Genomic DNA, 26,416 nt, shown 5'->3' with positions numbered 1-26,416 from the left:
AGGAGTCAAGTGTTGCGAGCTCCGCATTCCTCCCAGCCCGGACTTACTCCCGGACTTTGGGGGCAGGAACAAGCCGAGAGCCCGCTCAGGAAGAGGGCGTGATTTCGTGTCACAGCGGAAGTGTGGCGCCCGCTCGGAAGCGAAGGAGCAACACGGGCCGTGTTGTCTGCTTTGTCCCCGGACAGGTAAAAAGGCAGGCTGCGTTGCCTGCAACTTCTGGAGCCGAAGCCCTTGCGCGGTGCACGTGGGAGCAGATCGCGCCGCTTTCCGGGGACTTGCCAGCAAATGCATGTCCCGCTGCGGTCGCACGGTTGGCTTGCCCGAGGAAGTCCCCGGGTGCCCAGCTGCAGGGCTCGCGCTCCCGCGAGGGCGCAGAGAAGAGTCGCCGGGGGTGCGATCCCAATCCTATGTCAGCGCTGTTGACCTGGGAGTGAGGCCCATGCCACGCAGTGGGACTTAGAGCACCATCTTATGCATGCTTACTCAGAAGTAAGTCCCACTGTGTCCATGGGACTTACTCCTAGGAAAGCATGCATAGGATTGCAGCCTTACTTCCCGGGAACCCTGGGTAAGATGGTTGTGTGCCTTAGAGCCTAATCCTAGTCATATCTACTCAGAAGTAAGTCCCATTAGAGTCAATGGGGTTTACTCCCAGATAAGTGCAGATAGGATTGCAACTTTACAGTCCAATCCTATCCACACTTTCCTGGGAGTAAGCCCCATTGACTCTAATGGGACTTACTTCTGAGCAGGCATGCATAGGATTGGGCTGTCAGGCTGCTAGACGCAATTACTGATTGCATAGATGTTCCCCTCGAAGTTATCTCTCACGTGCAAAGTTTGAAGCGGCTTGGATAGGATCACGGTGGTGCCGATTCCTGATATCAGTCGTGACTGAGAAGCACCAGCTCTGATTGCCTGCGGAAGGCTGCCTTGGGAGGTAGTGAGCAAGCGAGCAGACCCCCTTCCCCCTGAAGACATCTCCTCTGCCTCCTACGCAGAGAGAGGCGCCCTTGGCAATGCTCCTTCATTTGCCTAGCAGTTGCAAGAGATCACCACTTTTGCTCCCTCTCCTGTCTTTCCCCTCTGAGTGGGAATACTGCCTAGCATCTCCTCCCTAGAGGAAGAAGGTAGGTGGGTAGAGGTGACTGACTGATTGCCTCTTGGCACTGTGTCAGAGAGAGAGAGAGAGAGAGAGAGGTGCACCACCTAGGTGAATGAAGTGCAGTAATAGCTCAACTTAAAAGTTTACAAAACTTACATAGCATGCATGGAAGGAAGGGTTTTCCTATACAGTATTATGTATATAATGTCTAAAGGTACATCTGCAGATTGCCCAATCATAATCTACACGCAAAGTTGCAAGAGAGCACTAAGATATAATAGTTGGGAAAAGAATAGCATTTTTCCAAGTGCAAAGAACTGCTGTTTGAAATGCTTGGAAAATATGATCTGCTATCTCCTTAACAGGAGCACAGTTTCAGAAAAGGTGTCATGACTGCACTCAACAGAACTGCATTACAGTACTCTGTATGTCACAAAAGAGAAAGCAAATAATTGTACACAAAGCTCATCCAGTCCTTATTAAACATTCTGCATAGCTTCCATAGCTTTAGTTTTCTGGTACCTTGAGAAAGTATGCTTTGTAACATTTTTTGAACAGAAATGTATATAGAAGTAACCTTTCTGCATGCTTGGTTTAGGATTCTGGTATTGTTTTCTTGGTGGGGGAAAAAAACTTATTTTCGGGACAGCCAGTATAGTAGTCTGTGGAAACAACTTTGTAAGTGTCTTTGTAGTTTCATTGTACAGTACTTGATAGCTGGGGGAACTAAAACAAGAAATTAAGGAAGTTGCTCAAATACGAAAGGAATTGAGTGGTGAAAAACAAAAACAAGACTTCTGGCTTCTCTGCATGTATGTTTCCTTGTGTGAAGATGATTCCTCATTGCCATCTGAACATATTTCAGTCATTATGTGCCAGGCATTCTGATTCATAGATGGAACACAATCAGTAAATATGGAAAGTGTTATTTAATGGACTTGTGAATTGCAATCTTCTTCTGATTAGAGAGATTTACGGTCTAGTATTTTGTAAGATCATGTAATTCTCAGAGTTTTTTCTTGAAGAGAGATATATGAATATTTCAGTTCTGTGGTGAAAGGGTTGCACATGTTTATGTACTTACTAGTTTAATGGTCCAATCCTGTCGGGGCTTGCGCTGCTGGAACTTGCACAAGATCCTTTGTTGAGGCACAAAAGCTGGGCGGTCATTGCATGCTTCCAGGCCACTACCACAAATGGTCAGAGGTGTGGCATGCATGCCAGCAGCTCCCAGAGGCTCCACCAGTCTCAGGCTGCAATCCTATCCAAACTCACTTGGGAGTAAGCCCCACTGACTATAATGGGGCTTACTTCTGAGTAGATAGGCATAGGATTGGGCTCTCAGTGAGTTAGTGACGGGGTGGGGAAGGGGAGGGCAGCAGGTGTGGGGGTGGGCTGGAAAGGGTTCATTTTGGCAGCAATCCCCCATTTTTCAGATTCCCCCACCCCCTTTTTCTCCTTGGATGTAAGCCAGCTGTATCAAAGGAGACCCATAGGAGGCCTACCCAGAGGTAAGTAAAAAAAAGTGTTTTACTTACCTCTGGATGGCTTTCTGATCACCCTTTCCACCACTGAATGCAGCGGGTGTTCCATCAGTGTGGCTGCATCATTGTCAATGGTGGGGATGGGATTGTGCAGTAAGGGTGCAATCCTAACCCCTTATGTCAGTGCTTTCCAGCACTGGTGCCAGTGGGACATACACTGCATCCTGCAGTTGGGTGTCACTCATGGGGGCCTCCTCAAAGAAAGGGAATGTTTGTTCCCTTACCTCAGAGCTGCATTGCCCTTATATCAGTGCTGGAACACACCGGCATAAGGGGTTAGGATTGCGCCCTAAGTGATATATGTATGTATATTTAAGTATACATATATACTTAAGCGTGTCTGTCTGTCTGTCCAATTCTCTTCATGCCCATAGGCTCCTTGCCAAATTGTTGCAACTACTGGGAAGCTCACTGTACGTGTGCCGTCCCTCTCATATCCTCATCCTACTGTCTTCTCCCCTCTGTGTGGTGAAGTGTTGTGATATTGGAGGCCTCATTTCTTCGCCAGCTTGAGTATTGAAGAGAATTTGGGTGGTGCACATTTCTTGCACTGACCTGACAAAAGTTCTAGCACCCTAAATGCTTGTCTGCCACAGGTTAAACAAGAAAAACAGGGCTCTGTTATGTTCCCTAGGGCTCTTCTAGATGTTGACATTGTATCCACAGTAGGACTGGATTGAGCCCAGTAAAATGTGTTGAAGTAATGGGCATCTTAACTGAAGCTGCAATCCTATCCACACTTACCTGGAAATAAGCTCCATTGACTATAAGTAGACATGCAGAGATTGAGCTCTAAGAAAAGACAGCCCAGTCTGTTTGGACACTCTTGGAAGCTTGAGATGAAAAATAGTATTTAATAAGATACTGCTTAAGAGCACTGGAAGCATAGAAAAACTGTCTGTCAAGGAGGCATTAACAGCAGGCATTAACACTCACGTTGCTGGTGCACTGAATTTGCTTTACCGGTAAATGATAAATCTTATGCTGTACATTCTACTAACTATTCAGTCTACTCTAAAAAATACTAGCAGTTATGGAAAAACACAAATGAAACTTAAAAGACTCTTGCTGTTACTTTTAATTCCGAGTTTGGATTAATTGGTCTGAGTCCAACACTGATTTACTTAAACCCATCCATTTCAGTTGGTTTAAATGCACCTAACAATATTGTATTGTGACCTAACAGCCCCATCTTGAGTTTCCCAGTGCCCACTGGAGCAGCCGCACCAAAACAGCTGCCAATGAATCCAGTGGGTGCCAACCAGTAACAGCCAGAGGTCTCCTCGGAGAAAGGGGAGCAGGGCGGGAGGAGGCGGAGAGGGTTGCAGGGTCTGCCGCCGTATCCTGACCTCCTTCTCAGGCCATGATACCCAATACCGGTCTCCTCGATTCTGCACCCACTCAAGAGTGGGCACAGGTCTGAGGAATCCCTTTGGGGCCACCTGGGTCTTACATGGGGTAAAGGAGCATAAGCTTCCTTACCCCGAGGAGACCTAGCACTGCTTCCCTGCTTTCACTGGAGAGAAGTGAAAAGCGGTGTGCCCCAAGGATCTGTCCTGGGACCGGTGCTTTTCAACCTCTTCATAAATGACCTGGAGACAGGGTTGAGCAGTGAAGTGGCTAAGTTTGCAGACGACACCAAGCTTTTCCGAGTGGTGAAGACCAGAAGTGATTGTGAGGAGCTCCAGAAGGATCTCTCCAGACTGGCAGAATGGGCAACAAAATGGCAGATGCGCTTCAATGTCAGTAAGTGTAAAGTCATGCACATTGGGGCAAAAAATCAAAACTTTAGATATAGGCTGATGGGTTCTGAGCTGTTTGTGATAGATTAGGAGAGAGACCTTGGGGTGGTGGTGGACAGGTCGATGAAAGTGTCGACCCAATGTGCAGCGGCAGTGAAGAAGGCCAATTCTATGCTTGGTATCATTAGGAAAGGTATTGAGAACAAAATGGCTAATATTATAATGCCCTTGTACAAATCTATGGTAAGGCCACACCTGGAGTATTGTGTCCAGTTCTGGTCGCCACATCTCAAAAAAGACATAGTGGAAATGGAAAAGGTGCAAAAGAGAGCGACTAAGATGATTACAGGGCTGGGGCACCTTCCTTATGAGGAAAGGCTACGGCGTTTGGGCCTCTTCAGCCTAGAAAAGAGATGCCTCAGGGGGGACATGATTGAGACATACAAAATTATGCAGGGGATGCACAGAGTGGATAGGGAGATGCTCTTTACACTCTCACATAACACCAGAACCAGGGGACATCCACTAAAATTGAGTATTGGGAGGGTTAGGACAGACAAAAGAAAATATTTCTTTACTCAGCGTGTGGTCGGTCTGTGGAACTCTTTGCCACAGGATGTGGTGATGGCGACTGGCCTGGATGCCTTTAAAAGGGGATTGGACAAGTTTCTGGAGGAAAAATCCATTACGGGTTACAAGCCATGATGTCCATGCGCTACCTCCTGATTTTAGAAATGGGCTATGTCAGAATGCCAGATGCAAGGGAGCGCACCAGGATGCAGGTCTCGTGTTATCTGGTGTGCTCCCTGGGGCATTTGGTAGGCCGCTGTGAGATACAGGAAGCTGGACTAGATGGGCCTATGTCCTGATCCAGTGGGGCTGTTCTTATTTTCTTATGTTCCCAGCCCTGCTGGATGCAGGGTTGCCATTTCAGTGCCACTGCAGCCCTGGGCCCTGAGAAGCATTGGACTGGGCTGTTAATAAGTAGAATCTATCAGAAAGTCAGATGTTTGCCCCCTGATGAATATTGGAGCAAATTGCTTGGCAAATGAGAAAATAGTGGCCTCATAGTAAAGGAATATGGACTGTAACATGTTCTATTGAAAAATCTTGCACAGTTCTCAAGATTTATTAAAGATTAAATGAAAGTGCTTGACTTCTGAAATCTCACTTTGTTTATATGATTTTATTGCATTGCCTGTTTGAAAAGTTGTTTCTGTTTCTCTTTTAGTTTAACAATCATCTGATTGCAGTCCTGTTTTTTAAATACATGTCTTTTTCTTCACAGGTGCACTAACTAAAAATGAAACCTGTGGTCCTGTGTATTGTGGGATGCTTTTGGCTTGCTCATTGCTGTGGGTCTGCTACGACTATGTTATTTCAGTAAGTTATCTGGAAATGTGTTACCCATTTCGTGGCAGTGAATTTCATAAATGGAACTGAAATTTTTTGTTCAGTGAGGAAAGGCAACCTGGAATGGGTTAGCTCCTATGCTCCTGTGTCTTTGTAGTACTGTACTTCATAAGATCTGCATAGCATGCCCTTCTTTTCCATAACATGAGGAATGTCAGAAGAGTTGAGTGAAAATCTTCCCAAAGCAAGAAGCATAGCTCCAGCATTTGGGAACCGGTGCTACTCTTGAGAAATTCCCAGCTTGCCTTTAAAGGCAGTTTTCAGTATGTGTGTGTTCAGACTACAGAATAAAAAAAAAAAAGTAAATAGAAAGAAGTGGCATCCCTGAAAGGTTGTGAAATAAGCAACCCATGAGCTGTACCAAAGAACAACTCCTGGGAAAGCTGAATGCATTGGTCAGCAGGCCAAGGTAGCAAACTGTTGGGTGGGACTGTCTGCCTTTCTCATTTGAGTTCTCTGTACCAAGCAATGGAAAACCTGTGTGTTGTATAAGGATGTATGAAGTTTGCCAAAATACAAGTTTTGTTTTTTTTAAGTGACATTAAAACTGTAGCAACTATTTGTTGTAAAATAGTACGTCATCAGTTGATGCACTTTTGCTTTTCTGACATCTTGAAGAACAGAAAATATAACTATTTATTGTTTCAGTGGTCACCAGCCACATGAATGGAAGAAGTTATACTTTGTTCATCATTGGCCAGTGACAGTGTGTAAGGTGAGTTGTTCTTCATCTAATGTAATTTATATATATGAAAACAAATGTCCTGACTGACTCATCAATGCCCAGCCCAAACCCTTGAACCTGGAAACATGAAATTCAGGGAGCATATTCCTTCCATGACATAAGGACCCACTAAGAAGGGATTTTTAGAAATTCAACCTCTAAGGGGGTGAAAAAGGATAAAATGTGTTTTTATGGATTCCTCAATATGTCTTAGGCTCGATGAGATATCAACTTGGCTTTTGCTTACAGAGGTTACCCATATAGATGCTTAAAAACATAATTCAGTATTTCACCCTAATCAATCCCTAAAGGAGTGAATCTAAATTCGAGGGTGAATTATAGAACCCTTCCTATTACTTAGGCCTGGCTGGCTTTTCCCCCTGTGATACTGCCTGAGAGTGGCCTGTGACCTACATGGCAGTTGAGACCAAGCTGGCCTTTTTAACTTAACCCTTTTAAAGTTGGTATAGCAAGGGGTAGTAACAGTAAAATAACTAAAATTTCTGGCTCAATGCCAGGAAATTCTACTACCCCAAGATTTTGACAAGCCTTTCTCCTGAAAACTTGTGCTATTGCCAGTCCTTGCTCTGCTTATCCCTGTGTTCCAGTGAGAGGAGAGTTAGGGAGAGGCACTGGCTCGAGTGTTGTGTGGCATAGTCTAGCTTCCCTCAAAGAAGGCATTTTCTCTGGACTGTAGTTACTGTAAATAATAACTGAGGGTTCCTCAATTTATGTGGCAGTTGAGTATTTAATTGCGAATGGAGAGATGGTGCCTCACACTATCGTCCCCATCACAGAAGATGGAGCCTGCCTGTTCCAGTTCCTCTCCTGTCTCACGTATGACACTCAGCTAATGGCTAGGGAGGTGCATGAGCACAGGTACTATGCTATTATAGCACAAAACCAATTTGAAATACAAAAATAACAATTTATTAAAGAAAAAAATTTGATGGAACCCTGACTTTCAATAATTTCAGGGTGCTGCCTGACATGGGGTAGTTGTGCTAAACTTCCATAGTTGATTGCAATCAAAGGAAAGTTTATTGGTGTCAAAATGGATTTAAAGTAGTTAAATACCATAGCAAAGCACAGGTATAACTCTAGTTACAACATAAACCTAAATTGGATTCAGGGCCGATGTAAAACTAATTCTCTCTGTCTACCTGCCCTGCACGCACAACATTCACACATGCAAATGGTGCTTTTAGTGTCACCAGTGGACTGTGTAATCTTGCTTTTTCTTTCTTTTGGTAAAGGAGCGAAACCAAAAGTAGCATTTAATCCCTCCACCTGAAACCTTCCTCCCACATAACATTTTGATTTTGAAATTTCAGAAAAGGAGAAAATTGAACACAATGCCAAGGGCACAATCAAGGGCTCACTTTCTGCCTTTGTGCTAAGGGTGGAGGTAATTTTTGGTATGTTGAGTAGAAAGACAAAATACTGCAGCAATAGTCAAAGTTATATTTTCAAGAATCTTCCCTATTTCATACTTTAACCACCATGGAACTATGGCTACAGCTTTGGACTTTGAGACTGAACTAACTCAGATAAGAAACTCACTGAAAAACCTTGGTCAAGTCACTGTCTCAGCTGAACACCAAGGATTGTTGTGAGGATATCATGGAAGAGTGAGGTGCAGATGTAATATTACATTCTGTATGTGCAGAAACACAAACTATTATGCTACTTAGAATAAAAACCAAGCTGCTAAACAATTATTTTCTTTTTTAGCCTTTAAAAACAGAAATCCATATATTTTGACTGGCCTTACTGGTCCCTCTTCTGATGTTCTGAACTTGAGAGGCACTTAGATGGAGCAGGAGGATTCTGCTTCCAGGTGCCTCTGAAGCCAGACATTGCAATGTTGAAGAGAGCCCAGGCCCTTCTCCTGAGCCTGAAGAATGGTGAGAATTTACCCTTAACATAATATTGCAGTTTGTTGATAGACCAAAGCAGCAAGTCTTCTCACTGGTTGCCAGTGCCTCCAAAACCAAGCATAAGATGAGTGAGAAACTCTTTCTCATCTTTTGCCACACTCACAGCACAATCCTAGGTATGTCTCCTCAGAAGTGAGCCCCACTGAGTTTAATAGGACGGGTACCTAATCCTAAACCCGGCAGTGCCCAGGGCTCCAGCAGTGCCAACCACTGGATCCTATGGGCGCTGGGCTAGTGTCAGGTGTCTCCTTGTGGTAAGGGAGCATTTACTCCCTTACACCAGGTAATACGGCCATGGTGCCAATGGGTCTTCTCGAATCTTTGCCCACTTTTGAGCAAGCGCAGACCCAGGGAGGTCCGTATTGGGCTGCTTGGGGTGGGATGGAGTTTAGGATTTGGCAGCAGAGGCTACCACTGTCTCCACCCCCTCCTGGGCCCAATCCTCCCCTCCATCTGCCTTCCCCCACCCCATTCCACCCACTCCCCGCCTCCCCCCACCCCAAGAAGGCTTACTGCCAGCCGATACTTAGAGGAGTGCTGGCCAACTGTCCATGCAGTGCTGAGGCCTTGTGCCAGGAGCCCCTCCTTCCCCTGTGTCATGGATGTATCTTGCAGCATGTTTGTGACACCCAGCACTGGCACTGGAAAATACTATCAAGATTTGCATATTTTTTCTTCTGCAGCTAATGAATTACTAGATGAGAGCAAAGTGCTTATTTTTATCCATCACCTCAATGTCACTTCCTGCTTAAAGATATCACTTCTAGCCCTCAGCAAGTGCCATGTGCATTATTCAGCCAGTTGTATGAAACACGTTTGACACCCCTGGTCCAGAAGTCTCTGATGCATTAGCCCACCACTATCTTCTCTTCCACTCTATCCCCCTATTCCAACAGAGAATGTGGGAGGATGTGGAGCAGCAGTGGAGGCATATGAATGGACATCCCACACACCAATCTGTGGCCTGGTGCGACTGCCTCAGTTGGCCTCATAGATGGGCTGGCATGGCTTTCCATAGCAAAAAATGTGTGTTTAGAGCAGTGGTTCCTAACCTGTGAGTCAGGACCCACTGGTAGGTCATGACCTGTTTGTTGGTGGGTCCCATAGCAGCTGAGCAGAGCCTCCAATGAAAACACAGATGATGGAAGGATTGGATAACTAATTGCCTCAAGCCCTAAGGCTTTTCAAAAATCAGAATTGCCCTGCAAAGAGCCCCTGCAGTTTGCAAGCATGTGTAAATATAGGGAGACAAATGTTGAAGCATCTTTTTTCTGGTTATTATTATGTGCAAATAAGTAAAAATATTATTATATTATTATATATTTAAGCAGCAACTGTTATCCTGCAGATGCCTGATCTTGTCTGATCTCAGAAGCTAAGCAGGGTCAGGCCTGGTTAGTACTTGGATGGGAGACCGCCTGGGAATACCGGGTGCTGTAGGTTTATACCATAGTCTTTCGAGACTGAAGGTTGCCAGCCATTATTTATTTCTAGATTTTTTTAAAGTCTTGTAAACTTAGGTGGGTTCCAATAAAGTGTCATTTTAAAAAGAGGCTGCCTGTGCTAAAAAGTTTGGTTTAGAGCAGGGGTGTCCAAACTTTTTGGCAGAAGGGCCACATCATCTCTCTGACACTGTATCAGCGACTGGGGAAAAAAAGAATTAATTTACATTTCAAATTTGAATAAATTTACATAAATGAATATATTAGAGATGGAACTTGAATGAATGAATGAAGGTCTTGCAATAGCTCAAGCCTATAAAAGACCTTGCACAAAGTAAGGCTGGCCTTCCCTGCTGCTGCATCACAGACGTGAAACATGGAGCAGTGGAGGGAGCTCTCATCCCAAGCTCACATGAGAGGTAGAATAGTTGCCCTCATGCTGAGAGCAGCTGTATCGGGCCAGCATGGGCTCCAGCAAGTCTCTGTAGGGCCAGAGGCTCATTGGAAACTAGGGGCTCCCCGCGGGCTGGATTGGGAGTTTCTGAGGGCTGCAAGTGGCCCCCGGGCTGGGGTTTGGGCACCCTTGGTTTAGAGTAAAAATTCCTGTTGCCTGCATTAAATGCTTTTGTCCCAGCAAAGGTAGTAGTATAGTTCTTGCTTACACAGTACTTTTTGAAAATGAGCTTGAAAATGACTCTTCACATTTGTGCTATCTATCCATAATTATTTAGTATAATAGTTGTTTTTTTCTGATAAGTTGGGTGGACTTATTTTCTCTAGATGAGTGAAGAAGATTGCAAAGATCCTCCAATGTACTGGACAATTCATGGTCTCTGGTAAGATTTTGAATTTGGAAAGAACCTTGCATTTTATCAAATTCAGTTTGAATCACAGACTCTATAGGGAGTCTGTTTTGGCTAATCTCCTGTGTGAGGCAGTAAATTCAGTCTTGGAAGTATCCTAGGGAGAAGTCTTTTCTTGGAAACCCAAGAGAAAGGAAATTTTTTAATCCCTGTAGTTAAATGTTGCAGTGAATCTCCTGCATAGTGAATTGGGGGCCTTCTGAAAATGGAACACAATGTTTACGTACTTTGCTGTATGTCTGCTCTGTGCTCCAGCCCAAGCAGTTTCAGTGGCATCTGTGTCATATTTTTTTTCTATGACTTGCAGTGCTGGCCATTATCTCAACAGTAGCTGTCACTGTACCAACATACCATATCTATTCTTTATTTTTTACTATTTAGCCCATTCTATCCCCCCAAATTCCAAGCAGCTAACAGTTACAAATGTATAATCACAATAACTGCTGTATGTGAGAATGGCAAAGATCCTGTTCAGACTGCCCTTCATCTCCATTAGAAAATACGAATTTATGTCGACATCTTTCCGCTCAAGTGGAGGCACCAGCACATTCCTCGTACCATATCTGAATGTTGTTCTTTTTCTGAAATTTTGTGCACGTATCAAGATTTTTTAGGTTGAAAGAGAAGACAAGATGCAGTGGTACACACTTCCAGATTTCAGCACACACTGAAAGCTTTAGAAAAGCTGTTCAGCTGTTAATTTATCTATGGAAGTGGTCTCAATAATACCGTAGGTTTTTTTTTCATGTTTTGCACTTCTTTTTCTGCCAAACATCCCTTGGAAAAATAGAAGCAAGCCAATACAGGCAAGTCTTACCATACAGGTTTCCAGCTGACTTTGTACAGTTATATTAACTCGGAATTTTTAAAAGCTATTGAAAAAAAAGAAACTACTCCTGATGTAGGCTTTAATGCCCCGAAGTTGACTTTTAATTATATTCCCCACCCCAATCTATAAGTTATAATTACAATGTGTCACTTAAAACACTGCTTGGAATTATGATAATTTTACAACATCATTTTCAGTACCGTGGCTCAGTGTTAAAACCATCGAACACAGTTAAACTAGCACAGCCAATCTGAAAATCTAAGAATGGTCACACTTGGTTCACTGTAATTTGTTGTGAACTGTATTCTATTGTGTCGTGATTTGTCTAGGACAAATTTATTCTCTACTCTAGAACACAAAAAGAGTCAGGGTAAAAAATAATTGCCACTGATTTTGCTTCCTGTTCCCTTCCCTTCCTGTTTGTTCAGCTATCACTTCTCCTGCAAGGTAAGATGCATTAATATACCAGCAGCATTCCAAAGGTGGCTAAACTAGATGCAGTGTGAAACATGTTCTCATCTAGTTTTGGGGCTGTTTTCTTTCTTAGGCCCAAATCCTAACCAACTTTCCAGCACTGACTTAGCTGCACCAGTGGTGCATGTGCAGCATCCTGTAGTTGGGTGGCAGTCACAGAGGCCTCCTCAAGGTAAGGGTTTGTTCCCTTACCTCAGAGTTGCAATGCCCTTATCTCTGTGCTAGAAAGTTGGTTAAGATTGCACCCTTAATATAGCAGCTATGTGGGAGCCTGATTCAAACTAGAGCAGAAATATGCTGAGGGTGTTTAACCCTTTAATTCCATGCCATTTCCCCCCAAATCCTCCTCCATCATAGCTGCTCTCGGTCCCTGAAGGTATCATTTGCTGCAGTCAAAGCTTTGGTGGAGGGGTATTGTGAAGGCCTGTGTGAGGTTGCTGCATTAAGATTAAAAACAACCTCTGCACTAGACAATGACATGCTTCATGTCATGTCTAATTTTGTTCTGAGTCAGCACACTGAGTATGAGGTTGAATTTGAGTTTGAGGTCTGGTAATGGGACCTATGTAGTTTCTTGGTTTAAAAAAAGTGTCTTTTCCATGTTCATTAAAGAGAGAAAAACAGTTGCAATGAAATTTGATTGATTTGTATCAGGCATGGTATTGTAGACATGGGCTTAGTTTTTCTCTAATTTGAAAAAAGAATCTCATTTCATTATTTTTCTTCCCCTCCCATTTCTTAACCATTGGTATTTTAATATTTTGTTCTTTCCTAGGGCTGATAAAGCAGAACACTGTAATAAAACTTGGCACTTCAACATATCTAAGATTAAGGTATGAATGAAAATATAGGTCATGAGTTCTTTTGTTGAATTCTCCCATATAATTTTAGCAATTTGTTGCATGTTACAAGGTGGAAGTTCTTTTTATTTTAAAAGTTAAATTATTGACTACTTTCATTTTCTGCCTTCCCCATTCCAGGGGTCTAACATAGGTTACAACACATTAAAGCATAGCAGTTAAAATGATATTTATATAGTTGCTTTTACTGGGTGAAAGTCATGCAAAATATGGGAACTAATATTTTCCCCTATTTGATTAAAACTTGTCATTAAAACTATATCATTAAACAAAGTTCTGAAATGCTTCTGGAAACAGTGGGCAGCCCAATCTTGCCCAGAGCGCCCAGCCTCAGCGGCACCAAGAAAGGCTGCCGCCGGATCCTGCGCGCCTCAGGCTACCGCAGGCAGCACCTCAGGAGAAGGGGACTTTCGTCCCCTTCTTCTAGGTAAGGGAAGCAGCCCTGTAATGGGGCTACTCACTTTACTGCCAACCAAAAGTTCAGCGATAAAGTAAAGGTGTTCGTGTAAGGCACCAAGCCCCACACAAACACCTTGGATCTGGTGGAGCAGAGCTCCACAGACCTGCCTGCCACCCCCCGCCTCCCCGTCACACCTCCCACTGCCCTCTCTCCACCCCCCGCTGGCCTCCCCCCTCCCCAGAATGCCTCCTCCCCGCCCCAGCTTACTGTGCTGGGGTTCGGCAGTCTGTGAGACCACTGAACGGCAGAGGCTGGGTGCCTGCCCTGCACTAGCCCGGTGTTGGGCTACCACGGGTGGTAGCCCGGCAGTGAGGCTCACAAATGTGCCTTATAGCACGTTTGCGACAGTGCACGGCAGCACGAAGCCGCGACACTGAGCCCAGCATTGGGTTCTAAGAGTGCTATCTGTCTTACCTTTAGCTAAAACACACATTTTAGCTTCAGTGATTGGTATAAAATGCCCAAAAATTATTCTAGGTTGTTTTTAAAAATAATGCTAGAACCTAAAGATAGAGACAATCTCAAATTTATTGTTGAGTTCATGTATTCAAGGTTTGATAGGTCAAAAAACAGTTCCTTGAATTTATTAATATTTATAGACCACCATTTTGCCCCAAAAAGAGCTCTCAGGGTAGCATAAAACAAAAACGAAGACTTAATAGAAAAACTTTAGTAGTACATAAGCAAGAGCAAAGTTAACTCTCTTATCAACACCAAACATCAATCAAGGAGGACAATTCAGTGTCTCAGAAGCAAATGTAAAAAGAATTGTCTTCCTTAAGTACCTAAAGTTTGGCAAAGAAGGGGTAAGATGAGCCTTCTGGAAGAAGAGAAGAGAAGAAAAGAGAAGAGAAGAGAAGGCCTGACCCGTGTTTCCATCAACAACATCTCTGAAGGCAATGAAACATGGAGCAGGGTCTCCTGAAGACCAGAGCAACCAGAGCAAGCAATCGGACAGGAGCGAGAGTTCCTTTAAATTCTGCTTCGAAAATGATAGGAGTTACAGCAACACTCCAAAATTAGGCATAATACAGTTTGGATGACTTCCGGAGGCAAAAACTAACTAAAATGCCTGAGAGCAAGAGCAGCCCTGCTTAGATTGCAGTGCTACAGCGTGCACTTGAAGTTATGGGAGCATTAATATATTCATGAGACTTACGAATGCTTTTGGTTTTTAATGTTTAGCTAGTTTTCTCTAAAGAAGCCATCAAAACTCCAGATAAAAGACTTATCCACCTCCTTCTACAAAAGCTGTATGCCTCTTAACTATTTCATCTCCCAAGAAAAGCATCCTGGCTGCTAATGCAGCCTGCCTGGAGGTAGTTGCTAATTGCCCTGGATGAGCTGGAGAGTGGCGAAAAGCACCCCTCCTGCACCAGTTATGGGTAGAATAAGGTTAGAAAGAAATTGTATGCAACTTTCCCAGAATCTTTTATTCCAGTGGTGCATAGGAAAGCAATCCATTACATAGAGATCTATGTGACATAGGGCACACTCCTAACCAGGTGAACTCAGAAGTAAGTCCTATTTTGTTCAATGGGGCTTACTCTCAGTAGTGTGGTTAGGATTGCAGCCATAGAGATCTGTGTAACACTTTTTATCCATCTGGTGATGGTTAGCCCAGGGTGTTTGCCTGACCTGTCCAATGTTTTAGAGCTGACACTCCATTATACTGAAGCTGCAGAGCCTAGGATGTGATACTAAGGATCTTGGTATGTCAAGGATCTTGTATCCCTCTGCTGAGAGTTCATCGTTCCCACAGTATGCCACAGTAGCATGTTGATGGTCCTACACCAGCACTGGAGAGAAGCTTGCTTACAGCACAAGATTACCATTCAAGAGGGTTCCTCCCCCCCCCCCCAAAAAAAAGTAGGAGGTGATGGTAGAGAGATGGGTCATGGCTCTAAAGACCTGTTGAGTGGTACAGAATTTCTAAACTGGCATTGATGCCTGCCATCCAAGTGTTGCAATAAGGGACTTTTGTATAGTGGGTTAATCAGTGGACAGAGCCCTAATCTTGCATAGGAGAGAATACATAGGCAGAGTCATAATCACAGGCCTCTGTTTAGTCTACAGCACCCACAGTTCGCATCACTCAGGTTCAGATGTATCAGCATGTTTGTATGGAATGCAGTGCTGCTTTTACAGGATCAGTGTTTTTCATTGCTAGGATATCTTGGGTGACATGAAACAATATTGGCCAGATGTGCTTCATCCAAATCATACCCAGTTCTGGTGAGTTGTGCCTAAATGTGTTTGTAGCTTTTTTAAAAAGGCATTTTTTTTTCAGGTGATTTTCTGAAGTGAGCTTCACAGATAGTGGCAGGAGCTGGGTAGAAATAAAATATGGAATTGCTTCTGGAAATTACTCTGCCTCTTCAGTACTGCCTTTCAAAAGTATCTCAACATTAGGCTTGTAGGGCCGCTGAGTGCATTTATTACTAAGAATGATGCATCAACAAGTAATAGTGATGTGTTATAGCTTTGTATAACTGTGGCCTCCATGTCCCTTCTCTATTTTTAAATGATCAAGGTAGTATTGACAGCTGAGTGTGATTTTTTTTTCTTTTTAGTCACATCAGGTCACTCAGAGAAGCAGTTGCATGACTGCATCAGATCCACTCAGTCCTCAGCACATGACATTGCTTTAATCATAAGAGCTGCCCTCAATCACATCATTTGAAACTGATCTGACAAATGTAGCCCAAAGCTAAACATTACAGGGAACGTATTTCTGCCACTGATTCATGTCTTGCTGGTAAAGTTTACTTAAATAAAATAGTAACAACCCAATCCTATCCAACTTTTCAGTGCCAATGCAGCTAAAATGAAGCCCCAAGGTAAGAGAACAAAAGTTCCCCTACCTTGAGGAGGCCTCTGTGATTGCCCTTCCACAACAAAATGCAGAGTGCACCCCATTGGCACTGCTGCATCAGCACTGGAAAGTTGGATAGGATTGGGCTGTAAATCCCCACCACCTATGCAGCAGTACTAGCAGAGTGCACATTGGATCCATTGGGGGAGGGGGCAGTCCAAGCCCTCCTCAAGGTAGGGAACGTTTGTTTCCTTACCTCAGGGCAAGCCTATGCTGTCCCAATAGTCTCCATGGAACTGCACCAGCTATTTTGATGGGATATAGTGTCAGCAGGATGGTGGAGGCCTCCCTGTCAGCACTGCCCACGGTGTTGCAAACATGCCTTAAGGCATGTTTGCAACACTTTCCACCATTGCAAGGCTGCTGTGTCGGCCAAAGACAAGATATTTGCACTTTGAGCTATGTAAAGTGGGTATTGATAAAACTCAAAGAGCAGGAGATAGGGTGTAGACAAAGAAGGTTGCCGTAATATGCTCTGGTCTTCATCAGTCCGGAACTGAAACTGTCCCCAGGTAAATGCTTGTTTTGAGCGTCAAACACTCCTAGCTTCTCTGTTCTCTACCAAAGCTGTCTGTATTTTTCCTAACTTTATAATCTTGAAAGAAATGCCTACTGAAAGCTTCAGTGTTGATTATGCTCACTAAAGGAGAGAATCTAGCAATTAACCTTTGTCTTTCCATGATTCAGTCAAACTGGTGACATCGTATTCATTGTGTGACAAATGAAAATCTGCTGGGGACAAGGACACAATGATTTTCTTTTCAATTGACAAATGAAAACAACACTCATTTTTCTTTACGCTAGAGCTTTCAGGGTTTGTGGTTTCCATAGTTTCCAGTTTTCACTTGAAGTAGAAGAGGCAGAAATGCTTCATCTCTGCACTTGAAGGTCTTTCTCTTGCTGAGGCTAACAGGTGCCAGCACAATAGATTGGGAGTAGTGCTACCAATCCAGTTGTGTGTCAAATAATCCAGTAACACAGAACATGTTTTCAGATTAAACCAGGTGAAGCTCTGGCAGCATTTGCACTTTATCAGGGAAACACAGCTTTAAAACCAAAATCATAATGCTCATTTATGATAAGCATAATGACCTGTGAAAGAAAAAAGAGGGAAGGAAAAGTACTAGTCCCGTTCAATACCGTTCGATTGTACTGGTTGTGAAAGAATTAGTCCAGAAGGGCAAAAAAAACCTTGTTAACTAACAACTTTTAAGTAGACGGGCTATGGGAGTCCTTTAAATCTAACTGCCGATTTCAGAGCTTCCCAAACTGTGTGGTCTGTCAGAACAAAGGAACTGTAGTTTGTAAGCAGAAATGTTCCTTTGTTGTCACACTTCAGGATATCCTACTATTGATTCCAACTCAGCATTTGTCTTCTTTGGAGCCAGATGGCTATATTCTTCATGTTCTTTGTAGCTTGGGGAGGGTAGGGGGAAGTCCTCCTTTTTTTATAATTCACCACCTCAAAATGCTGCATTATGTATCCTTGCATCCCAACCTGAAATGAGAGAATAGTCTCTTTTTCCCCACTCCCTCACATGGCATCTATGAGGTAGTGTACTCATGGACATGAGCATTGTGCCTAAGCCTTCCTGCTTTTAAATCCAGTGTAGAAAAGAAGTGTTTTTAAAGGCAAAAATGTTCTCAGTTGTAAAAGACATTAAATACTTCATCAGCTGCATGTTGAGGTATTGTTCTGAGATTCAGATAAATATTTTAAGTTGCTGAGGGCTAATTCTTATCCAACATTCCAGCACTGATGCAGCTGTGCCAGTGGGGTGTGCACTGCATCCTGTAGTGGTGGGGCAGTCATAGAGGCCTCCTCAAGATAGAGGAGCATTTTGTTCCCTTACCTTGGGGCTGCATTAAGGCTGCATCAGTGCTGGAAAGTTGGACTGAATTGGACCCTGAATGTTTTTGTAAACCTCTGAATACACCTGTGAATAAGCATATAACCTGTTTTTTTTTCTTCATTTAGGAAGCATGAGTGGGATAAACACGGCACTTGTGTGGCTATGTTGGAATCTCTTAATTCTGAGAAAAAATATTTTAGTAAAGCCCTGGAATTTTATGAAAAACTTGACCTTAACAGGTTTGGAAATAGATTATTTCACATTCCTCTGTAACATGCAGGAGTTCTGTAAAAAACACACTCCCTCCCACCCTTTCTCTACCCTCCCCCACCTCTCCCCCACCTCCCTCCACACCCTCACTCACCTCTCCGCTGCCTGGTGGTCCGGGCGACTGCCAGGTGGCAGAACACAGGCCCAGTGCTGGAGCTGGCCCAGCGTGGACATGTGCTGGGCTAGCTCCTGCACTGGGCCTGCAGAAAGGGCTCGCAAATGTGCCTTACAGCATGTTTGCAACAGTGCACACCGGCAGTAAGCCAGCGTGCATTGTTCAGGATCAGGCCCTGAATCTGTCTAGGGAAGTAGCTGCTGAACACCAAAATATTGATATGATAGGTGAATAAATGAACTGTTCATTTATTCACCTATCATATCAATATTTTTGTTGTTCAGTCTTGTTGTTCCTCATAATAGCTATCCTAAAGAAACAGTTATCCTAAAGAAAAGAAATCAAGAAGAATTTGTTTTTTTCTCCTCACTCCATTTGTGCATGTGCACATGCGCATACCTTTTTTTCCCCACATAAGAACAATAGTTCTATCCCTGGGGCCTCATAGTGTTAGAAAAAGAAATGGTATGTGGGTGGTGTTTAAAAAACAGCAAATGAACTTTAAAAATGACTTAAGCAATGTAACTTTTTGCCTCTGCAAAGGTGGGTGATGTCCACCTTTGATGATGGGTGGGTGATGCAAAGGTGGGTGATGTCCAATACTTCCTAGTCCTGATGTGGAGGAGCTAATGGAGGTGGAAATCCACTACTAGCCATTCAGTCTGGTGATTGTAAGACAATGTTTCTGAAGGAAAACAGATATTAATTGGGAGGCTTGCGCCATGACAGTTGCAGAATAATTTATGAATCCAGTGTCAGACTGAGAGGAGTTGTGCTTCTTTCTATTTTTTTGATATGCTTTGTGCCCAACCTTTTCAATGCCCTTTCGTGGCACCATTTTGATGCAATGAGCATTAGCTAACTGTAGCATAATTGCAGGTAGGTTGTTCCAAATGTTAGATATTAAATGTGTTTCTTTTTTTTCCTCTCTTCCAGTTATCTCTTGAAAATGGGAATAAAGCCAGGTAGTACCTACTATCAAGTGAGTGGAGGCTTGGTTTTGCATTGTGCTACGCCATAAAAACAACAAAACTGTAACATCATTTTAATGTTAAATATCATTTAATGCAAGGCAAAACATGGTTTTCTGTACGTAAGCTTTTCTTTGTGTTATGGCCCAATCCTATTGTTGTGGTCCACCGCAGTAACTAGCATTCTGGCAGCAGAGCCCCTTTTCCGGCCATCATAAATAGCAATCTGGGAGTGCTCATAGCTGTGCACTATGTGGAGAAGCTGCAGAAGCCCAGTGCACAACAGTGGGAAGAGGAGTGTGTGCTGATTATGGAGAATCTGTGGCAAAGTGTAAGGGTGGCAAAGGGTGGGGGGGTGGAATGGGAGGCTGGATATGTGTCAAAGGTAGGAAAGGGTAGCACCCTTGCATGTGACTTGCTCTGGATACTCTCTCTGTTGGCAGCCAACACACCCCATTTGCCTCCTCACACTTACGCCAGCTAAAGAGCTGGTGCATGTCCAAGGAGACCCATTGAAGATCAGGAGGGTTATGGGGAGGTAAGGTAAAATATTTTCGCTTGCCTCTCCTGAGCCTACTCTCCATAGCATGCAGCACAACCAGTTTTGGCATGGTTGCATACTATGATAGGGAAAAACCATAGTATTGAGTTGCAAGTGATACTTTTCTGAGGCTTCTTCCAGCTCTTATGTAACTATACTTTTGACCATGAAAATAATCTATCTGAATGATATTTTGAGCCTTTCAACAGTTCCATATTTAAATCTTCAGCTGGCAACGATCAGGGATGCTCTTACAAGTTTTTACAAAGTAACACCGAAGATTCAGTGCCTTCCTCCAGAAGAGGTAACTACCTTCATTATTAATGCTCTCCTAGTTAATCTTTCTTCAATCCTTTTGGAAAAACTGTTTTTAATATTAGGTATTCTGAAGGAGCAATAGTCAGAATTTTTAAAAAATGAAATCGTGTTGCAGATTTGTATTCATTGTATTAACCCCCATGCCACCTCCATGTGTATTGTAGATCAGTTCATAATGACAGGGAGCATTTTTTTCCCCTTAATCTTTTTCTAAGATGCTTTTAGAAAAGCATGTCCCGTCCCCCCACCCCCACAAAAAGGTGGCCAGTTAAAATTGCTTTTATAGCTTCAGATTCCCTGCCCTGGCAACCAGTTTGGTCTTCATGGGAAGGAATGGATGCAACTTTTCTCTTTCACATTAGGCTCTTACATTCAGTCAATTTGTTTTTAAGGAGACCATAGGGGAAAACTCAGCTGAAGCAATTATTTTGAGCAAAACAATTATCAGAGAGGAAAGAATTAAGCACTTGCTCACTCCCCTCTTCTGCTTCAAACTCTTAATCTTCCAAGGTGGGTTTCAGAAAATACATTTGCATAGAGAAAGGTTCATGCGATTATGTGTCATGTGTAGTTTCAACCCTGTATATGCATCATCCCTGTTGTTGTTTGTGAATGGATGGCACTGACAAGAGGTGCCTCCAGATAATATAAACATGGGAGAGGAAGTAATCTCTAAATTTTGCATGGACCTAGCAATCTAGGACTGTAAAAATCAGATCTACTCCATAAATAATGTCGAGGGAAGCTGGAGGGAATATGTACAACATAGCTGCAATGTATTTGGGATGTACTGATAGAATGTCCTGATATAACAGCACATGTTGCAGTGATATTATAACAATGCAGTGTTTAGGATCCCAATGGTATAAATCCCTCAGAGCAAGTACAATAGGTCAGTGGTACTCAAACTGGTGGGTTGTGACCAACCAGCTCGTGTAAAGGTCACCTAGTCCCTTTAAGGGGCAGGGAAGGGGAGAGGCAGCAACGCAATCCCCCAGGATCACATCGCTAAGGGGGGGTAAAGGGGGGTGCTTTTACTCACTGTGGGCTACTGGTGAAAAAACGCTATTGGAAACCACTTCTGGTTTCATGATCACAACCAGCAAGTGGTTTGCGATCATTTTTTTCCCACCATTCTAAGCATTGGGGAGCCCTGCAGAGGGCTCTCTTGGAGCCTGCAGCAGCCTCTTGGAGCCTGCAGCAGCCTGCAGTGAGTAAAAGAACTTCCCCATTCATCCCCCTTAGTGACACAATCCAGGGGATTACATTGTTGCCCTCGTCCCCCACCCCACAAAGTTTTACCTCCTGAGAAGTTTGAGAACCACTGCAATAGGTTGTCACTTGTCAGTTTGCTACAGTGTGCTCTACTAATCCATTTGTGGCTGTGTTTCACAGATATCTTGCTTATCTAAACCAGAGCCCACCATCGTACAGCCCACAGGCCAAATCCAGCCCACCACCTGGTCACCTGGCCCATGTGGAGTTTGATGGGAGGCAAAGCCTCCCACCCAATTCCTCATGCTCCAGAAACTGCAGAGCCACCTGCCCAGGCTCACAGAGTCCCTTTGCCACACGGCACAGGGGATCTGCGAGTTTAGCCAGGCAGTTCTGCCATTCCCTGCAGAAAATTAGGTTGGAAGCAAAGCACACTGCTACTTTCAGGAGCTTGGCAACCTAGAAGTTCAGCGATGATGTGATGAAGAATGTCTGGATGCCATTACCAAACATTCGGCCCTTAAGCTAGCAAAGGTTGCTGACCTCTGATCTAACAAACTGACAAATTTCATCTAATAAAAAATAGCAAATAACATTCAGTACACTTAGTATTCATTTATCTGTTTCTGCAACTTGTGCAATCTGTCTTTCTCTAATTGGGTTCAGCATTTATTTCTTAAAATTTGTTTCACTTGTATCCCAAACACCCACATCTGATTAATCAACACAGCTCCTCTATAGGACCGTCTTACATGTAGATATTTTAAAATTCTCTTTTAAGCTAGAACTGTCGGCAGTTGAAAAGTGAAACTCCGGTTTTGCTTCTCTTTTTCCCCAGGGTGAAGAAGTACAAACAATTGGCCAGATTAAGTTCTGTTTCACCAAGGAGTTTAACCTGATAAACTGTACAGAACCAAAAGCCATTTCCTACTTGGCCCATGAAGAGAGGTTCTTCGACCCAGAGGAGCTGTCGATCTGCAATGATACCCTGACGTATTACCCTGCACAGCTGCAACTTCACAAGTGAAACCTCAAGCATTTTGTTGCAAACACTGGTTCAGCTTGGACTTCACAAGGCACAGTATATTGTTCGGGGAGAGATTAGTCCCATCTTCCCCATAAGGGCATTGTGAGACTGCTTTTGAAATTTAGAAACTTTGGATGCACATGCACCCATCGCAATATGGGTATCTTGGCTATATAGATGGATATTTCATTTCTGCAAAGTCACTTGCTATTTTTTTCATTAATTTGATTGAAGTGCTGTTATTTCTATATTTTAGAAAGGGATATAAATTTTATTAACTTTTTCTAATGTAATGTAAGCAGTTCCTACATCTACCTGCAAGTGATTTCAGCAAGTGGAATTGCAAATTAGTGGGTAATGGTCTCAGCTCTGTGTCACAACTTAGCCTTTCAGAAAGGGTGTGAAAGGTTTCTTTTCCTGAAAAATTTGTTCATTTCTACAGCATACAGTTGGTAAAGTAAAAGTGTGATATGACAATCACATTCTACAGAAAATAAGAGGGTTGTACTTTTAGAGATAACTCACAGCACAATCCTATGCATATCTACTCAGCAGATAGCCCCATTAAATTCAGTGGGTCTTATGCCCAAGAAAGTGTGTTCAGGACTGCAGCCTAATTGTCTCATATTCTTCCAGGATTGAACCCATTTGCTTTCTTTGCTTGAACCAGTTTTGTCAATCTCAAAATGTTTAGGAATTGTGTTCTTTGGATGTGAAGACTTTGTTTTCTTACCTTAAAAAAAAAAAATCAAGGTCTGAAAAACTGAGGCTGCCATCCTAACCACACTTTCCTGAGAGTAAGCACCATTGAACAAAATAGGACTTACTTCTGAGTAGACCTGGTTAGGATTGTGCCCTAAGTCATCTCTTACCTTTCTTAAGTGGGAGCCAGCAGATATTAAAAAGGTTGAGGCTGATTAAAGACATCAAGTAGGTCTTTTCAAGCCTTTCCCCCAATTACTACTCCAGCAGGTAACACTTTTGCAAGTATCATCACTGCCGCAAGAAATAGCAGCTGTGCACAGGAGTGAGCATCGTGCCCCACAATTGAGCTTTGTATGCACCCTTCTTTCCCAAACCATGCCGCTTTTGAACTCCAGTCAGCTGCACAATCTCATGTTGGCCACTGGTGCACCACCACCCCAGCCATCTTTGCTTCCAGCAGCTAGGCTCAAAGGGGGGGGCAGTGCCATTGGTACCCAAGGCAGTGGGACCAAGTAGCATCTATTGTAAAGTGAAGAATCACTGGTTGAACAACACTGACACAAACTTGCAATCCAGTCCTATGGCATGCTTGTTTAAGTCCCATAGCATTCATTGGGGCTTATTCTTGAGTATGCATAGGATTGCAACTTCAGGGAGAAATAATGGAAAACTTGATGGAAATAAAAACCGGTTATGATAACATTGATCTTTGTTTCTGCTGAACAAACTTAAATCATTCTCTAAGAGAGGGCTTTTTTTTAAACATGGGGGGTGGTGGTACACCATTTGCTGGTACCACTTTTCCAAGTACTACTACTAGAGACAGTAATTGGGCACAAGAGTGGGTAGCTTATCCTAAAGCTGTCTTTGCAAGAAAAAAGAGTCATCTTCAATTGCTGTTGCCTCCCAAACCCTCTCCTGCACCCTTCTTTCCCAAATTGTGCCTTTTTTAAAAGGCTACACAGCCACAACTTGGGGCACAACTGCCGCAGTCATACCCAGCAACTGCCAGTGTGGTCGGGTCATGCAGGGCAGTGCCATATGGAAACCCTGGCAATGAGACTACCACCTGCCATATTGTGAAGTACACTGGTTGAAAAGCCTGCTTAAATATGTTTCTAATAGTGTTTTGTGCCTTTTAATCATTCTATAGTAGCAATGTACAATATTGTAATCCATAGATCTCTTCTAGCCCACTGCTGTGAACTTACTAATTACATTGTGGGCCCAATCCTAATCAACTTTCTAGTGCCAATGCAGCCCCTTGGTAAGGGAACAAACATTCTTTTACCTTGAGGAGGCCGCCATGATTGCCCTCCTACCTCAGGATGCTGCACATACCTCATTGGCATGGCTGCATCAGTGCTGAAAAGTTGAATAGGAATGTGCAGCTTACGTATTTGCATTATAAGAACCAAACTTTCTGAATAACTTAATGCCCTCTCCGGATCTACTGTAATTTGTGTTAGAAAAAGATTTGATGTAAGACAAGTCTTCGTTCCAGTGTCAAGCAGAGTACAATTTTCCATCAAAATAAAAATACTTGTCTTCATCGTTGAGATGTCTTACTTTTTTATCAGTTTTAAATTGTGGCATGGATTTTTCAGTTTTAGGTTTCATGGTAGAGTTTCAAAATTGCAGAACCTGGAATTCATCTATGAAACTTGATTTGACTATTCAAATTAGTGTTACTTGATTCATGAGCCATATGTCTGTGACAAAATTCAGCTATTTGATACGCTTAGAAAAATAGTGAATCTAGCTGCACACAAATGCATGCTGTTTTAAGCAGTCTTCTCTTTCAGCCTTTCTAAGAAGTCAACTCTGGAAAAATCTGTGTTCGATTTTGACAGCAAAATAATCTCTGACACAGGGGTAAGAGCCTTTTTAAACCCTTCTCAGAAACATGGGTTCCTTATTTGTATATAGTCTGGTGATAATTTTTTATCAATGAGGCTCTTGAGGAACATCAATGAGGAACATCCACAGATGATGTTCTCTGTTTTAATTCAACAAAGTGGGTTCATTGCAATTTTTCACCATCAATTTTATTGATTTTTTTTCAAATGAACACAGTTGAAAATTGCTCAGAGGTTCTTGCACATGCTTAAATTCCTGCCTCAGCTTTTCCAGAAAGTTATTGCACTACTGCCAGCCCCCTGTAGATTGTGTTCTGCTCCAAGGTAGAGCATGCCCTTGAGATGGTTTAGGAGAGCATAATTTATGGACAGGTATTTGACTTTTTCCCTTCTGGGGAACACACTTGCAAGATGTAATGCTCTTCCATCAGCCGTGTTATTGGGCAGGTTCAGTGGTATTCCCTGCTTGGAGAGGAAATGCAAGTGTGGTAGGGATAGTATTGAGACCATAACACATACCCTTTTCTACTGCCCACTTCATGACGTTTTACGCAAGAAATATCTAGGCCCTTTGCTAACTAGGATGCAGGGCTGGGAGGACTCAATCTTGCTTCAGTCTCTCCTTTCCACGCCTGACTCTGAGACCCTTGATAGGGTCACTTCCTTTTTATCTGGGGTAATTGCCAGGCAGAGCTCTGGAACTCTGGGCAGTATGTGAGGAAAAGACTGGTGTCTATGTTGTGTTGTCTTTGTATATTTTTGTTTTGTTTTGTTCTTTCTCTGTATTTTATGCCAATAAAGGTCTTACTGAACTGAACTGAATCATCAAGGTACACTTGTGTCTTGGCCGCACGCTCCATTTTTTTGCACCTCAGAGTTCTATTTCATTTTTGCTACAGCCTGCTTTTCCTACAACAGCACTTGCCTTCCTGGGCAAACCACCTAATAAACATAATCCTTGCACTTCATTCTACTTGGCAACTTCTCTCATCCCCCCCTTTTCCATCATCCTTTTTCATTGAAACTAAGCACATACCTCTCCTCCCTCCCCCTTGCCTCTCTTTGTTCTATGTATCAAGTTTTCTTTAGACGAGTTCTTTGGTTTGAAACACATTCTAGATGGGATTATTAATGCATGTTAGTTTGTTTATTTTTATCTCATTTGTATAATAATTTTTCCTCATTTCATTATTATTTTGCCTCTTAAGCACCATTTATTTTGATTCCCCCTCCTGTTATGGAAGAGCATTAGTTAATAAACGATGTATTGT

The 26,416-nt window shown here is 43.0% G+C and overlaps 1 protein-coding gene and 1 pseudogene across 1 annotated transcript; both read left to right on the top strand.

Annotated features, from left to right (window-relative positions):
- Window positions 1–99: 99 nt before the first annotated feature.
- RNASET2 (ribonuclease T2) lies at window positions 100–22,979 on the top strand. The gene is made up of 10 exons (XM_066611369.1): window positions 100–185; window positions 5,680–5,774; window positions 6,453–6,519; window positions 10,691–10,746; window positions 12,852–12,909; window positions 15,567–15,631; window positions 18,250–18,363; window positions 19,446–19,491; window positions 20,251–20,325; window positions 22,393–22,979. The coding sequence occupies exons 2-10, from the start codon at window positions 5,695–5,697 to the stop codon at window positions 22,579–22,581; spliced, it is 750 nt and encodes a 249-aa protein (XP_066467466.1). The 5' UTR covers window positions 100–185; window positions 5,680–5,694; the 3' UTR covers window positions 22,582–22,979.
- On the top strand, window positions 9,795–9,911 carry LOC136637487 (5S ribosomal RNA; annotated as a pseudogene).
- Window positions 22,980–26,416: the final 3,437 nt, after the last annotated feature.

This window comes from Tiliqua scincoides, chromosome 1 (assembly GCF_035046505.1).
Source record: "Tiliqua scincoides isolate rTilSci1 chromosome 1, rTilSci1.hap2, whole genome shotgun sequence".
Taxonomy (NCBI): Eukaryota; Metazoa; Chordata; class Lepidosauria; order Squamata; family Scincidae; genus Tiliqua; species Tiliqua scincoides.
The sequence above is the reverse complement of the archived record's forward strand: the minus strand, read 5'-3'. Positions and strand labels throughout refer to the sequence as shown.

Excerpts from the sequence above, each read along its gene's own strand:
- RNASET2 (XM_066611369.1), top strand. The coding sequence starts at position 5,695 with ATGAAACCTGTGGTCCTGTGTATTGTGGGATGCTTTTGGCTTGCTCAT. Across the intron at positions 5,775-6,452 it reads GCTACGACTATGTTATTTCA|TGGTCACCAGCCACATGAAT; the intron begins GTAAGTTATCTG and ends TTATTGTTTCAG. Across the intron at positions 12,910-15,566 it reads TCAACATATCTAAGATTAAG|GATATCTTGGGTGACATGAA; the intron begins GTATGAATGAAA and ends TTTCATTGCTAG.